This window comes from Notolepis coatsorum (assembly GCF_963971535.1).
Source record: "Notolepis coatsorum genome assembly, chromosome: 6".
Classification (NCBI taxonomy): Eukaryota; Metazoa; Chordata; class Actinopteri; order Aulopiformes; family Paralepididae; genus Notolepis; species Notolepis coatsorum.
This window is the reverse complement of record NC_140170.1, coordinates 34,190,958-34,207,427: the sequence shown is the minus strand read 5'-3', so window position 1 is coordinate 34,207,427 and position 16,470 is coordinate 34,190,958. Positions and strand designations below refer to the sequence as shown.

At 44.3% G+C, this 16,470-nt stretch overlaps 1 protein-coding gene across 2 annotated transcripts in view; it reads left to right on the top strand.

Moving 5' to 3' along the window:
- peak1 (pseudopodium-enriched atypical kinase 1) overlaps positions 1-12,119 on the top strand; it is a 327,914-nt gene extending 315,795 nt beyond the window's left edge. For both annotated transcript variants that reach the window (XM_084316260.1, XM_084316259.1), the window contains exon 8: positions 5,388-12,119. In XM_084316260.1, coding sequence (XP_084172386.1) covers positions 5,388-6,986 — 1,599 coding nt within the window. In that variant the 3' untranslated portion in view covers positions 6,987-12,119. The remainder of the gene's footprint in view (positions 1-5,387) is intronic.
- Positions 12,120-16,470: the final 4,351 nt, after the last annotated feature.

The window sequence follows — 16,470 nt, the reverse complement described above, 5'->3', positions numbered from 1 at the left end:
TTTATGTTTGATGAGAGCTTCACCCACTATGTATTTTTTCCTCCCACCCACCCCCTCCTAATGACCTACAGTATCCTCCCATGTATGTTAGGATCTATGGGTAACAGTACTGTATATTTGCATATCGTATATGTCACAAATGTAACAGTACAGCACTATATACCTGTATGTCCCTATGCCATAAATGTCATGTATGTTGAGTGTCATAAATGTCACTATGAATTGAAAATGGGGGACCCTGATGTAAACAAGACAAACGTCTTTCTCTGGTCTGCATCCCCTTAACAATTGTGTGTATTGAGCCGTACTGTATTGTACCCATTCTGCAATCTGTTAAATAAAGTTTTCAATCAATCAGAGAGAGAGAGAGAATGTATACCATATTCCATTGTCTCTTTGTGCTTATGAGTTTTAGTGGTTTTACTTGACAAAGTAAACAAATGAGAGGTAGTTGATGGGTTAGGGTTAGGGCACAAAGTATTCATTCATTCAACCAAACCACAAAAACAAAACAACTGGATGAATGAATGAAAACAGATTGCAGAATGGGTACAATACAGTACGGCTCAATACACACAATTGTTAAGGGGATGCAGACCAGAGAAAGACGTGTGTCTTGTTTACATCAGGGTCTCCCATTTTCAATTCATAGTGACATGACATTTATGACATACTCAACATACATGACATCATGACATTTATGGCATAGGGACATACATGACATACAGGTATATAGTACTGTAGTGTTACAATTGTGACATATACGATATGCAAATATACAGTACTGTTACCCAGAGATCCTAACATAAAATATATACATATGATGGGGAGGAGACTGTACATTAGGAGGGGGGGGGGTTTGGACATTTACGGTGCCCAGTTTCTAATTGCAGCCTCCCGTAGGTGCTCTTTAAGAGCGGTTTTGAATGTGGGCAGGGGTAAAGTGGGTTTTAGGAGTGAGGTTAAGCAGTAGTCTGACCAGTTTGTTTTGTGATGTTTGTAATCTTGTTTTTAGGGCCTTTGAGGTGCTTTGGTACCATGAGGTGCACGCATAGTCGTAGTACCCTTGAATGAGTGCTCCTGTTAGAGTCTTCAGGGTATTCTTGTTTACCAGAGAGGAGATCCGGCACAAGAATCTTGTTTGTTGGTTGACTTTTTTGATACCCTGGGGAGGGTGGTAATAGTTATGTGTTCTGACAGTGGCTGTTGCACTTGCTGCTTGGCCCCTGGTATATTTTGTATAGCTATATTTGCTATTTATGTTTGGTCACCCCTTTGTTGAAATTCATCCAACCCAGTTACTCCTTTAAGTTCAAGATTTTTAAGTTTCCAAGTTATGTTTTAATAAACATCTTTGGACCAATGTGTCCCTAAACTTAAACTAATTGGTGTTGTTGCATGATTTGTCATTTTGTTATTGTGAAATTGGTATTAAATTTAATTCTGAGTGGCATTAAAAAGTCTTAAAAAGCATTAAATCTGACTGGGCTAAACCTGCAGATACCCTGTATTTACTGCCTGACCTAAAAAAAAATAATAATTGTAGTTACTGTATATAATTTTTTTTTATCCACTTTTTTTTCTCCCATTTTCTATATTTTCTCCCATCCCAATTTCGTATCATCCAATTCAACCCTCCCCTGTCACGAACGCCGTTGCTTGCCTCCCACAAGCCGGCTGCAATGTGGACTAAGTCATACATAGCACAAGTCCCCTCCGGTACTTGAGGTAACAGCAGTCGCATCTTTTCACCTGCGCAGCTCGATCTCTCAGTGGCGAGGAGTAACGCGTGGGAGGCTCACGCTGCCCCCGACACTTCCTGATTCTACTGCGCAGGCGCACCAACCGACCTGTAGGAGTCGCTGTCCACAACGCCCGATCCCCACCCATCAGTTTCCCACCCCCTAATACGGCCAATGTGTATTAGTATGAACGACCAGCTAAACTGAAAGCAATGTGGAGCGCTGGGCTCGAACGGGCAAGCCCAGCGTCTCCGTCATTCGTGGCGAGCGCCTTGCCCACTACGCCACGTAGCCGCCACTAGTTACTGTATATACATATACCCAACAACCACTTATTATTCATCAAGTTGCCCTTTCAGTGTTTTATTTATTTGTTGTCCTTGCTGTGAAGGCTCCTCCCCCCTCTACTAATTATCTAACACGGGTGCAGACAGGTGTGTGTTTGCGCTAGACCTTTTGGCACCTGAATTGTGAGCCTTTAGGAGCAGACCGCGTTATTTGCAGCCTCACTTCTCAGACTGGGAGGTTTGTGCAGGTGTGTGTGTGTGTGTATGTTCACGTGTGCATGAGCACACCACTAGGCGGAGGAGCGCTAGAAGTTTATACTCCATGCTGAAGACTTTGATGAATGTCACATTGTTCACGGCGCTCAGCTTCGCCCTTTCCATATGTGTCAGGCTCAGGAGATGGACTTGTTTTCATTACTCCGGTGATATAACTGCGACAAACAGAACGTGAACCCTCCCAATTAAAGCCTCCACTCATATTGATTAGGGATGCTCGATATTGGCTTTTTTACCTATACCGATATACCGATATTGTCCAACTCTTAATTTCCGATACCGATATCAACTGATATCAACCGATACCGATATATGCAGGGTTCCCCCCCCCAAAAAACGGAATAATTTCAGGTAATTAACATTACATATATCTTGTTGTGTAATTAACACAACATTATGCATACTTTGACAATAAATAAAATAATAATTTGTTCTTACTTGCTTGCCCGGGTAAATAAAGGTTAAATAAATGTAAAAGAAAATATATATATATATATATTTTTTTGAAAACCGATACCGATATTTTCCGATATCAAATTTTTATGCCAATATCGGCCGATAATATCGGACATCCCTAATATTGATGTGTCCCAGTTGTGTGCTTGCTTGCCTGCAGGACTCTCGTATCCCTCACAGCCCCCCCCCCATCCCCTCAACCCATCACCAAAATTAATCTGCAAGAGTGTGCAGTTTTATATGGCTGAATGTTTATAATGGGGGTGGTCATTATTTAAGGGTCTTTCTGTGGAGTGTTTTAATCTCCAAAGGAATTCCCTGAAGCTATTACCTTTTTAACCGCGAAGCACTGAAATAGCTCTGATGTTATCGTGGATGGATGAATGGATAGAGCAGGATCAATAACTGGAAGTATCCCATGATGATCGCACGGTGACCTGCTCTGCCCCGCTATGCTGCTTTCAAAGTCCTTGTTTTAGTTTAGTTTAAAAATTTGTTCTTGAACTTCATCTTCAACTTGCACCTACAGAATTTTTTCTAAATGAGCATCAATGTTATTCATTAAATGGGCTGCACTCTCTCTTACCTGTATGTACCGACGTTTGCCGGTGTGTGTATAGCAGCTGTTGAGCCCGTATAGCACAAGGTTGAGTGCTACACATTGGTGGTGGAGGAGGACATTTTCGCTCTACATTGTAAAGTGCTTAGAGTACCTATGAAAGCGCCATATGAATGCATTGATTCATTCATTCATTCACTCTCTCACTCATTCATTCACTCCCCTGCAATACCTCGGGGGACACAGGAATAACATCATGTGAATTTGACAGTGAATTGCCCAACATGCATATATATATATATATATAGAAAAGGTTGTGAGCCCCATTTTTTACAAGGTTTTTTCTTCTCTCCTCTCTTATCTTCTCATCTTTTCTCCTCTCCTGTCTTCCCCTTTCTTCTCCCCTCCTCTTATTTATATATTTTAACAACAAAGTGTGTTGGCATTTAGGACATTTTTGTGGCAACAAACCCATGTAGAATACCCAACTTAAGAGGAGTCTGTATGTACAGATGCTTGGTAGAGATTCATTTGAAGAGGATAGTCTGCACACTGTTAAGCTAATTTTGGGAAATTAGCTTATTTAACATCTTCCCTGGAGTTAGACAAGAAGATACATACCTTTTTTTATCTCTGTGGGTGCATTTAGCTTAGGGAACAGTCGCTCCGTTAGCGTAGTTTAGCTCCATCACTGGAAGTGGGGGAGGGTTAGAGCCTGACGTTCCCTACAGTCACCAAATACACTCCAAATACAACTCCAAAACTTTCCTGTAAACATGTTGTGACCTGTGTATTTACCACGTGAAGAAATAAAAAATAATTGAATTCGACAATTACGTTTTCTAAGCAGATATACTCGGAACAATTTTTTGCCAAACGACTCCTCTCTGAGCGCAGTCAGTGATTTCTAGGTGAAGCCCTGTTTGTTTACATTATCATTCATTCAAAGGATCCGAACCGATTGAAGTTTATGGATACCATGACTTAAAATCCTCTTACCTTGACGATTAAAAGCCTCCCCAATTTAGAAAACAGTAATCCAATGGCTGGTATTGATATACTACTAACTACTGCACGCTAACGGAGCTAACCGGACACTCAAGCAGATAACGAGAGCAATGACTTCCTTTCTGGGGGGTTTCAAAATAAAAGAGCGACGTCTATAGCAGCGGAATACGTTTATTTTGTACATTATCTAACGTTAACACGAACCTAAACTAACTTTAGGTTAGTTGTAACGTTAGTTTAGGTTCGTGTTAACGTTAGATAATGTACAAAATAAACGTATTCCGCTGCTATAGACGTCGCTCTTTTATTTAGAAACCCCCCAGAAAGGAAGTCATTATATTAGCTTTAGTGTTAGCTCCGGTTAGCTCTGTTAGCGTGCAGTAGTTAGTGGTATATCAATACCAGCCATTGGATTACTGTTTTCTAAATTGGGGAGGCTTTTAATCGTCAAGGTAAGAGGATTTTAAGTCATGGTATCCATAAACTTCAATCGGTTCGGATCCTTTGAATGAATGAGAATGTAAACAAACAGGGCTTCACATAGAAATCACTGACTGCGCTCAGAGAGGAGTCGTTCGGCAAAAAATAGTTCCGAGTATATCTGCTTAAAAAACGTAATTGTCGGATTCAACTTTTTTTTTGTATTTCTCCACGTGGTAAATACACAGGTCACAACATGTTTACAGGAACGTTTTGGAGTTGTATTTGGTGACTGTAGGCAAAGTCAGGCTCTAACCCTCCCCCACTTCCAGTGATGAAGCTAAGCTACGCTAACGGAGTGACTGTTCCCTAAGCTAAATGCACGCACAGAGACAAAAAAGGTATGTATCTTCTTGTCTAACTCCAGGGAAGATGTTAAATAAGCTAATTTCCCAAAATGTTGGAATTTTCCTTTAAGTTGAATGATATTGCTGTCTTTTCTTCCAAGGTATTTGAACATCTTGGCAGGTGTTCTCAATACATAAACACAGCTTGCCTGGATAATGATGACATTCTCTTTTCTCTTTTCACCTCTCCTTCTTTGACCCCCTGCTCCTCTTGCCCCCCCCCTCCCTCCAGATCTGTCGGAGTAAAGTGAAGGAGACGCAGCAGCAGTTCTTCCACAGTCTGGCGGTGAGGCAGAGCCTGGCGCTGCACTTTAACATCCAACAGGACTGTGGACACTTCCTAGCTGATGTGCCCAGCCGCCTGCTGCCCTGGGAGGAGGCTGAAGGAGAGGAGCAGGAAGAGGAGGAGGAGGAGGATGAGAAGCAGGAGGAAGAGAAGGAAGAGAAGGAGGAAGAGGAGGAGGAGGAGGAAGAAAGGCCAAAGAACGAGAATGAGACAAAGACTGAAAGCAAGGTGTCCGACGCTCCGAACAGCAAACCGGACGATCTCGCCACAGTAGGGTGTCACATGAGCGCCGCGGGGCGTCTGAGAAGCCGAGTGGTGGTCATCACGCGCGAGGTGCCCTTCCAGACGGTGGCCGATTTTGTCCAGGAGGGCGCGGCCAGGCACGCCCGCCACCCGGAGCTGTACGAGCGCCAGGTGTGCCTGCTCTTGCTCCAGCTGTGCTCCGGGCTGGAACACATGAAGCCCTACCACGTCACCCACTGTGACCTGCGCCTGGAGAACCTGCTGCTGGTCCACTGCCAACCCGGAAACCCCTGGAACGTGGAGCCGCCGGAGCCCAACAACAACAACAACGGCGCCGGCTCCTCCGGGGGGGCGAGCTCCTCCGGCGCCGCCGCCTCCGCTGCGGCCAGCGCCACTTGTCCGGCCCGCCTCATCATCAGCAACTTCTCCCAGGCCAAGCAGAAGAGCTCCCTGGTGGCGGCCGACCCCGGCTCGCTCCGTGACCAGTCGCGCCTGGCGCCCGAGATCGTCACGGCGACCCAGTACCGCAAGTGTGACGAGTTCCAGACGGGGATCCTCATCTACGAGATGCTCCACCGGCCCAACCCCTTCGAGGAGACCCCCGAGCTGAAGGAGCGGGAGTACACCTGGGCCGACCTGCCGGCGCTGCCGGTGCGCTCGCTCTACTCCCAGGGCCTGCAGCAGCTGGCCAGCCTCCTGCTGACGGTCAACCCCTCGGAGAGGATCCGCATGGCCGAGGCCAGGGCCTGCCTGCAGTGCCTGCTGTGGGGGCCGCGGGAGGACCTGTTCCAGGCGCTGGGCTGCAGCGGCGGCGGGGGCGGCGCCGTGTCGGCCGCCAAGTCCAGCCAGCGCGAGGTCACCCTCCAGAACTGGCTGGACCTGAAGCGGACGCTGATGATGATCAAGTTCGCCGAGCGCTCGCTGGACACGGGGTGCGGCGTGAGCCTGGAGGACTGGTTGTGCTGCCAGTATCTGGCGTTCGCCAGCACAGACAGTCTCAGCCGGGTGGTGCACATCCTTCAGCAAACCCAGAACCAGACCCAGAACCAGGCCCAGGCCATGCACCTACCCCAGAACCAGACCCAGGCCCAGGCCATGCACCTACCCCAGAACCAGACCCAGGCCCAGGCCATGCACCTACCCCAGACCCAGAACCAGGCCATGCACCTACCCCAGACCCAGAACCAGGCCATGCACCTAGCTCAGACCCAGGCCCAAGCCCAGACCCAGGCCATGCACCTAGCCCAGACCCAGGCCCATCTGACCCACAGCCTGCACCTGACTCAGTCCCAGCCACTCTGAGCACTCAGATCCAGTTCCCCCTCCACGGTTCTCTCTGTTGATACTAGTGTGTGATGAAAGCTACCAGTCTTGTCAGTCTTGTTGTGACGGCGCCCACAGTGCTCAACTCAATACTCAGTCACTGCTTGTATGTTGTCTGTATTATTATAATTATTTTAGTAAAGTAAAAGTCAGTCTTTAGGAAGGTAGCCAAGAGGCTGTATTCACAATACTATTCAACTTCACCATCACAGATATCCATAGCAAATAAGAATCTAGCAGATAACATTGACTAACTAAAGTTCTTTACAGCAGACCCAACCGTAAACCACTTAAGCCACACTAGAAAGTTGTGGCAGTAAGCTTAAAGGTAGAATCTGTAATACTGTCAAACAGCAACCTCTAGGCAAGAGAGCCCAGCTTGGTATTGCACTTTGTTTACATTTTTGCTTCGGTCTGGTCTGATTTGTTTATGTCTTGATTCGGAACGGCAGAGGTTCCATAAAGCCGTGACGTCGGGTGGATCATGAGAGGAGTTCCACGGTGCAACACAGCCGTCTGTAATGTGGATGCCTTCTAGCCATTGTCCTCAACCATTTCGAGAGGGGGAACATATAAATGGAATAAAATGCTGATGTAAGGACTGCCACATGTTGCCAGGATGTTGTTAGCGGCACTAACGTTAGCTGGTTGCCGGTGCGGTACTGGCGTTGGTAAGACTGGACGGTAAGGGCTAGAAGGCATCCATTACATTACAGCCTGCTGCATAGCCTTGTGGACTCCTCCCCCTCCTGACATCACTGCAGCTTTATGAAACTCTGCCATTGAGTGGCGGGTAGGGGAGGGGTTGCTATTGCTGGCCAGTGGCCACACACCTCAGGCTCTGCCAAGAGAGGTCTGGAGAAATTCACAGTATGATAAGTTGCTAATCTCCAACCCACACATCAGACCAAAACCAAAAACGTCAATACCAACTGAGGCTCTTTCGTCTAGAGGTTGCTGTTTGCAGTGTCCATTTCTTTAGATTAAACAAAAAAGAAAGTTTGTCCCTTTGTTTGCAACAACCTTGGCAGACATTGCCAGCGCATGGAGGGCTCTGCGTTGCGTCTTGAATCGTTCACATTTCCTCTGTGTGTGCGCGCGGAAAAGTGAGTTATGTGTTGGATTTTCATTGGAAGAACATTCTAATGCGTTTGCAGATCCATACTTTGGCGATAGCCAGATAATGTCCACTAGCTGTCTGAAAGCACACCAGTTGCAGTACAGCTATCTGACCGGAGCACTGTGAAGGGGTTTGGGTCTAGCTCCGATGATGAGATGGAACGTTCTCCACAGAGGAAATTACCTCTGTACCATTTACTTTGACAATGTTCTGGTCTATCGACCGACCTTTCTCAAGACATATTCTGTATGATAATGATACGACATCTGTCTTTAGAAAGGGTCGGTGGACTGAAACACCTCCACAACAAAGAGGGTGCAGAGATAATTTCCTGTGTACAGTCGTGTGATTGGACTCGTTCGTTATCCATGATGTTGTGTAATGTTGTGTACCAACACCATGTGTGTTCTTCAGAACGTCTCTGTTTGAAATGAGTTGAAATCAAGAGGAAATAAGTTACAAGAAAAATTACGTTCTGACCGTTGACTATAGAGTTAGAATATTGCCTTCTCATTAAGATACATAAAAGTCCTCTTCAAAATAAACCAGGGGCAAGCTATTTATTTTTCCTTACAAACGGTAAACATGCAAAAGAGAACCGCCAAAGATGTGGCACACGGTCTCTATTTAGGAAGCATAGTGAGGGATTTTGAGAAGCCAGTCTTTTAGATGTTTTTTTAGCAGATAATTCATCATTCTAAAATACCTAGTAATTGATTAACCCAGCCATTTTCAAGTGTCCTTACATGGCTAATGCACGAGACCAGTGGGATTTGCAATACGAACAACCACTGTAGACTACAGTGTTGTGTGTGTGGGGCATGGTTTACAAGATCTGAACTTGGCAACACTTGGACTCGGAAACACTTTGATAATTCTGGAGCTGATCCATTTTGAAATGGGCCCGGAACTAACCAGGCTGTTTATTCGGTTTGGACAGAACTCTCCTTTTCTTTTGGAATATGTGCAATTAACAATGTTGTCTGCATTTATTAGTAACTACGGGAATGTGACTGTATTTGAACATTTATGTACTTTTTTTCACATTATGCAACCTTTCAGTTAACCTTTCTTCCATTTTGTTTTGTGGCACATAAACCGACAAATGTCTAGCAAGACACAGCGTAGAGTCTCGTAGTAAAAGTTTTTTTTTATCAACAACCCTCAGTTCAATGTAAAGATTCTAGAACAAGATTCACAACGGCGGATCAGGGGGACAAGGATGCTTCAGGGACTGAGATCTGCTCTCGTTTTCTTCTCTGTTTTACGTGACGTGTTGTATTGTTATGGAATGGGTTTTTTTGGTTCATGGATGACATTTGCACAATCCGTATGAACGTTGACACTCCTAGATGGAGAGAGCGAGCCTGAAGGAGGAGAATACTGATCGAAAAAAAGCCCCCCGCAAATTGTGAACTTTTTTATTTTCTTCTGTTTTTCTGTTTGCTTCGCAGCGGCGTGGAATGTACAAGTCTGACGGACTGTTAGTGAGGTGTTGGAACTGAACTGAAAAAGGATCCTTTTGAAACTGTTCTCATCATCAATTGACCCCCCCCCCCTTCCAAACAGACTCAGCCTCAGGCTGTTATGGAGGCTGCTTCCCCAACAACCACTAGGCTTCACACAAACCCTCCAGCGTCAACCGCAGCCTTAACCCTCTTCCCCTGTCGCAGGGGAAAACCATCCAACCACTGACACTTTGTTTTCCATTCCATCCACCTTATCTAACCAACCTCCTCTCGCATCATTGCTCCTGGCAACAGATTTATCACGGTACAATAATATGAGCTCGGTTGTATTGGAACAGTATCTACCAGACCGGCAGGAGTTGATGGAACACGTCCTTGCACGCCTCAGCTTCACAGGTGTTAAACGCTGCCAAGAGCAGGTGTTATTAGGGCTTTTGAAAATATTCAGTACCAATACTGATAGCTTGCATTCGATAGTGTAACCATTACTACCTTTTTTCAATACTTTTCACATAGTGCTAGTACTGAAAGTGCTTGCTGGTGAGGGCAGGCCTTTCTGGCTCCAAGGCAACATGTACCCAAAGAGCTTTGTTTTGATGTGTCAATCGAGTCATGTTGGATACAATGGCACTGGTAGTGATTGGCTGTGGAAAAAAACATTTTCCTAGTTCCAAGGACTGAAAATTGCTATTGTTTATCTCAAATTTCAAATACTGGTAGTATTCAGCAGTTCAGTCGATAACTTGATGGTATTGATTCTCAAAGCCCTTGGGTGTTATTGCACATTTGGTTGCTTTCAGGGGGGAAAGAACAATGGTTTTTAAAGATGTCTTAAAGCGTGTTTGACTGCATTTTAATGTTCCGGTCTGCCCTACAGTGCAATGCAGTTCAGTTGTTTAGTTAGCTACTGAGCATTCTGGAGCAACAAAGTACCGTATGGGTAACGCATTAGTGAAAAGCTAGTATTACAAGGAGAGGATTGGGTTAGTGTCATGTAAATGTTCTAAAATGGCTTCCCCCGGTCTTACTGGGAGATAAATTGTGTTGTATGAAGTCTCCTGGTGCTGAACGTTTGGCGGCTATGTGACCCGTCTTCTTAGAATTCTGGTGGACCCAGAGCTGTTTTAGTTGAATGGGGTTTTGCCATGTGTCATTGCGGAGAAATCTTTTTTTAAATGCTTGAAATTTTAATCCAAAGGTGGTTGTACTCATCCAGCCGGCTGTCGACGGCATGGCCAGGATTACGTAATTTTTTGCCTACTTGATGCGCGGGCACACTGAGTCTGACGTGGACAAGAACCCCGTCTATACTGTACCCGTTGTCTGTTGACGAGAGCAATTCAACACAAAAGGGATGGTCTGCTTAGAAAGTTAGTACAGTAGCCAATAACGTTACTTCAGAGCAGGAGATCTAATCAATATGACCTTAACATAGAAGGGTGATGGTTCTCAAACTCAAAGATAAGAGTAGGCCTACTTTTTTCCCCCACATTACACTATTAGCTTCCTACAGTTTATTCTTTATTTACTAAAGTTTGTTTTTGCGCTGTTTTACTTCATGTGACATTTTATGAAACGGTTTACTTCATATAACATTTTTCAAACCAGTTTTACGTGTTTTCAGTTTTGGCACAATGACTGCCTGAACTGTCAGTTTTAATTTTTTTTCCCATTCTTCTTTTTCCTTTCTTATAATACAAAAGAAAATGCAGCCATTTAACATGTCACTGGGGAAATCTACTGTTGAGATCAGGATCCTGTGTGTTAGAAGAATTTACAGATGATGTCTAGGACTTGTGTAACGGACAGCCATGAGTGAACTGAGACAAAGCAAGTGAGAGTTTTGGTCGCCGCGTTTTGAAATGGTTTCATTGTACTAAGGAATGTGTGGACAGCACTGGTGGCTGCCTTTGTATCTAGAGAGTCAAAACATTTATATAAATATATCTTATCTCTGAATCCTATCCTTATCTATTTTAATCCACACACTATTTTGTCAAGCGCAGAGCACCGTTATACCGGTCTTGAGAGAGACTCACTGTCATTTGTCTTTTTTTTTTATTATTATTATTAAAAGAGCTTTACTTGACTTTCTGTCATCCCATGTGTTTTGGGAGAAGAAAATGGTGAATTGTGATCACTGTCCTGAACAAAAAAAAATTACTTTGGGGGTGTGTGTTTGCAACCATAAATAATGTACAGTATTTTTACCCCCCCCAGTAAATGAAAACGCCAAGGAGTTTGAACCACTTTGGGATAAAGAATAGGTCAGCAGGATGGCTTTTGAACGCACCCCTGTTCAAACCCATTCGTTCGACAGTACAGTAACTGTGTTGGCGACAGTGATTTTTTTTCTTCTTCTTTTTCTGTGGTTTCACATCGTTGCATTGTAATCACCACTGAAGAGAGAAGAAGAGAAGCTCTCCGGGCTTTCTGTATGATGTCTATATCTCCTGGCCTACTGCCATTTATTGTTGGTCACGTTAACCGATAGTAAGTGTAACAGCACAATAAATATATGTTTTTATATACATGCGTTTGCGCTGGGTCATTCTTGCCGTTGTGGTTTGCAGAGGTGTCGACTCTGTCGAGTCACATGACTCGCGTCACAACTTTGACTTTTAAGACTCGACAAAATGATAAAAGACTTGCAACTGGACTTTGACTTTTAACGCCAATGAGGACTTCAACCTTATGACTTGAAAGACTTGATACTCTCCACCAAGCCCATAATGTAAAAAAAGAATTATAATAAAAAAAGATCTAAAGCGAATCAATTTAATTACCCTGATTACAGTTCCACTTTGGACCAATCCGTCAGCAGTAGTACAGTATTTAAGTAAAAGTAGTTGCATTCCACTTCTAGCATTAATACATGGGCCGGGGACCCCCATATTAGAATATCTTTCTTGAATGGGACATATTATGAAAAATGGGTTTGGTCTTGTCTTTCTATGGATTTGGCTTCAGTCTGAAGTGATATGCAGGCACTAGGGGTAGTCCTTGCCATTTGGGTCAGGGTTTGAAGATTAATCAATTAGCTGATGTGCTTTTTGGAGCAAGGAACACTGCTTACCTAATGCATTGCCCGGTTTGTAAAGGTTTGTTACTCTTGGGTGTGGGGTAGCCAGGCAGGGAAGGGAATTATACATTTACAATGTGGTGTGTTGCTACACCCACAGGAAATGACATATCCAATAGAAGGGAAGAAAGACGTGATGGAAAATAAATAATTAAAAACAGATTTAGACTAGAAAAAAAAACATGTTCCACATATTATTCAAGTAAGTCATACATATAAAACACTTGAAAAGATATGTAATATATCTCCTTTAATAGTTGTGATGTTGTACAGATAATAACATAACGTATGACGTAAGCTTCTTAGAGGCTATTTTAGATTTTTAGAAGACAAATGTGTGCTCTCCAACAGGCCTGGAGAACCGTTCAGAACATGAGCAGGCCTGGAGAACCGTTCAGAACATGAGCAGGCCTGGAGAACCATTCAGAACATGAGCAGGCCTGGAGAACCGTTCAGAACATGAGCAGGCCTGGAGAACCATTCAGAACATGAGCAGACCTGGAGAACCGTTCAGAACATGAGCAGGCCTGGAGAACCGTTCAGAACATGAGCAGGCCTGGAGAACCATTCAGAACATGAGCAGACCTGGAGAACCATTCAGAACATGAGCAGGCCTGGAGAACCGTTCAGAACATGAGCAGGCCTGGAGAACCATTCAGAACATGAGCAGGCCTGGAGAACCGTTCAGAACATGAGCAGGCCTGGAGAACCGTTCAGAACATGAGCAGACCTGGAGAACCATTCAGAACATGAGCAGGCCTGGAGAACCATTCAGAACATGAGCAGGCCTGGAGAACCATTCAGAACATGAGCAGACCTGGAGAACCATTCAGAACATGAGCAGGCCTGGAGAACCATTCAGAACATGAGCAGACCTGGAGAACCGTTCAGAACATGAGCAGACCTGGCGAACCATTCAGAACATGAGCAGGCCTGGAGAACCATTCAGAACATGAGCAGGCCTGGAGAACCATTCAGAACATGAGCAGGCCTGGAGAACCATTCAGAACATGAGCAGGCCTGGAGAACCATTCAGAACATGAGCAGGCCTGGAGAACCATTCAGAACATGAGCAGGCCTGGAGAACCATTCAGAACATGAGCAGGCCTGGAGAACCATTCAGAACATGAGCAGGCCTGGAGAACCTTTCAGAACATGAGCAGGCCTGGAGAACCATTCAGAACATGAGCAGACCTGGAGAACCATTCAGAACATGAGCAGGCCTGGAGAACCATTCAGAACATGAGCAGACCTGGAGAACCATTCAGAACATGAGCAGGCCTGGAGAACCATTCAGAACATGAGCAGGCCTGGAGAACCATTCAGAACATGAGCAGGCCTGGAGAACCTTTCAGAACATGAGGAAAGTGGTTGACTACAACAAAGCCAAGAAGCTCGCACCAGGCGGTCAGCCTACCAGCCAACCTTTACTCATCTACCATTCCAGGTCCGTCCCAAACAGCATTTGTATCGGCCCCAGCACCCAGCATCCTGGGACGGATGAGTATGACGAGAGGGAGAGCTCAGAGGACTCAACAAGCAAATAAACCAATTTACATATGGAGCAGCCTCAGAATTATTACTTTAATAATTACACAGGGACATCTGGTCGCCAGAAAACATTTGAATATATTTCTGAACCTGTGGTTGACCTTTTCCCCCTCTATTGCTGGGTATGCTGTCCAGTGCCTGCCAATAAATTCCTCTTTGTATCACCAGAATTAGTCCCTGTGGTGTTTCATGTCCACAAATATTGATTGGATTGTCCTTAGACTAATTGAATAACATCACTTCTGTCGGACAAAAAAACCTTGTCCGATTTCTGTAGTTTTCCTGTTTTGACTTAAATCAAACGTTTACATGGTGTTGGTTTGTCTTGATTCCTGAAAAGTTAACCCTTTGGGAGATACAAGATTCTCACCGGACAGTGGCATTGTATTTAAGAAGCGCATTTCTAGCTATTCAAAGACACTCTACAAAGAAGATCAAGTAAAGATACAGTACGTTAAACTTAAAAACAAAAAGAAGAAAAGGACCATAGCAGAATAGACATTTGAAGCATAATAGAGCAACGTCAGTGGCTCAGGAGGTAGAGCAGTTGTCTGGTGATCAGAAGGTTCCTGGTTCCCAGAGGGTGGGGGCAGCAGATGAAAGGTTCTCTCACCCCAGGTTCTCTGCTTGGTCCTTATTGCAGGAGGTTAGTCTGGTCTGAGGGTGAGCACCAGCATGTCATTTATCCAATCGGGTGTATTCCGCGTGGGGGAATGGGAAGTAGGGAGGGGATACACAAGGGGATTTTTTTAATGATAAATGCATTAATCAATAATGTTTTGGGGGGTAAAAGCAATGCATTTATTATTTCTAAAAGCTGGATGTATTATTTTAATTTTTTTATTATTACTTTACGTAACATTTTTATCTATAGCACCTTTAAACTGAGTGATGTTCCTGTATGACTAACGACCAATTCTGTTAATGGGAGCTGAATATGCCTTCTCCTGATAAACCCAAGTGCCAATGAATCAAAGCTTCTTCTATATTCTGTAGGGCAGGCTATAGCAGCAGTCCTGCTGTCTGTCCACCGCCAGTGAGAGTGGGAGATGCCTATTAGTGCACCTGCACCAGAGCTTTAGCCCACAAGATGGAGACATTCGGAAGCTAATGGTGAATAAACCAACCAAGGGGGACGGCCTGCTGCCCCATGGATGACATCTCTGTTATCCCTTTCACTACCACACTACAGAAGGTTAACCCTTTCACTACCACACTACAGAAGCACATCAAAGGCGCTAAAAACAAAATTACAAACATCTCAAAACAAACTGGTCAGACTACTGCTTGACCTTACTCCTAGAACCCACCTCACCCCTGCCCACTTTGACAACCTAGGATGGCTTAGAGTAGACGACAGAGTACAGCAACTTGCAATGGGCCTGGTCTACAAGATACACTACACGACCAAGGTACCCATGTACATGTCAAAATACTTCCCAAAGGTCAGTGAATACCACGATCACAACACCAGAGGGAGCTCCACAAATCATGTTAAACCCAGATTCGGCTCAAACAAGGGACTAAACACGTTTTGCAATTATGCCACATCAATGTGGAACGCCCTACCAAAAGCTGTAAAGGAATGTGAATCACTACCCACTTTCAAAAACACTCTCAAAAAACACCTACGGGAGACTGCAATTCGAAACTGGCCCCTGTAAATGTCCTAACAACCCCCTCCAATGTACAGTAAATTACCAAGTATGGTCTTGTCAATATTCCAATGTACAGTTTTGTTTGTACAGTTGTACAGTGTCCCCCACCCACCCCTCATACCCAACCACCTCCAATGTACAGTGTCCCCCCACCTACCCAATCCAATGTACAGTTTCTACGTCAAATGTATATACTTTTTTTTTCTGGACTCTTTTGGTATCACAAACAGTACTGTATTTGCAAATCTGGTATGTCATAAATGTATAGATGTAGCAGTACTGTCTATCTGTATGTCATGTATGTCATATATGTTACGATGAATTGAAAATGGGGGACCCTGATGTAAACAAGACGAAAGTCTTTCTCTGGTCTGCATCCCCTTAACAATTGTATGTATTGAGCTGTACTGTACTGTACCCATTCTGCAATCTGTTAATAAAGTTTTCAATCAATCAATCAGAAGGTTAACCATTTCACTACCACACTACAGAAGGTTAACCATTTCACTACCACACTACAGAAGGTTAACCCTTTCACTGCCACACTACAGAAGGTTAACCATTTCACTACCACACTACAGAA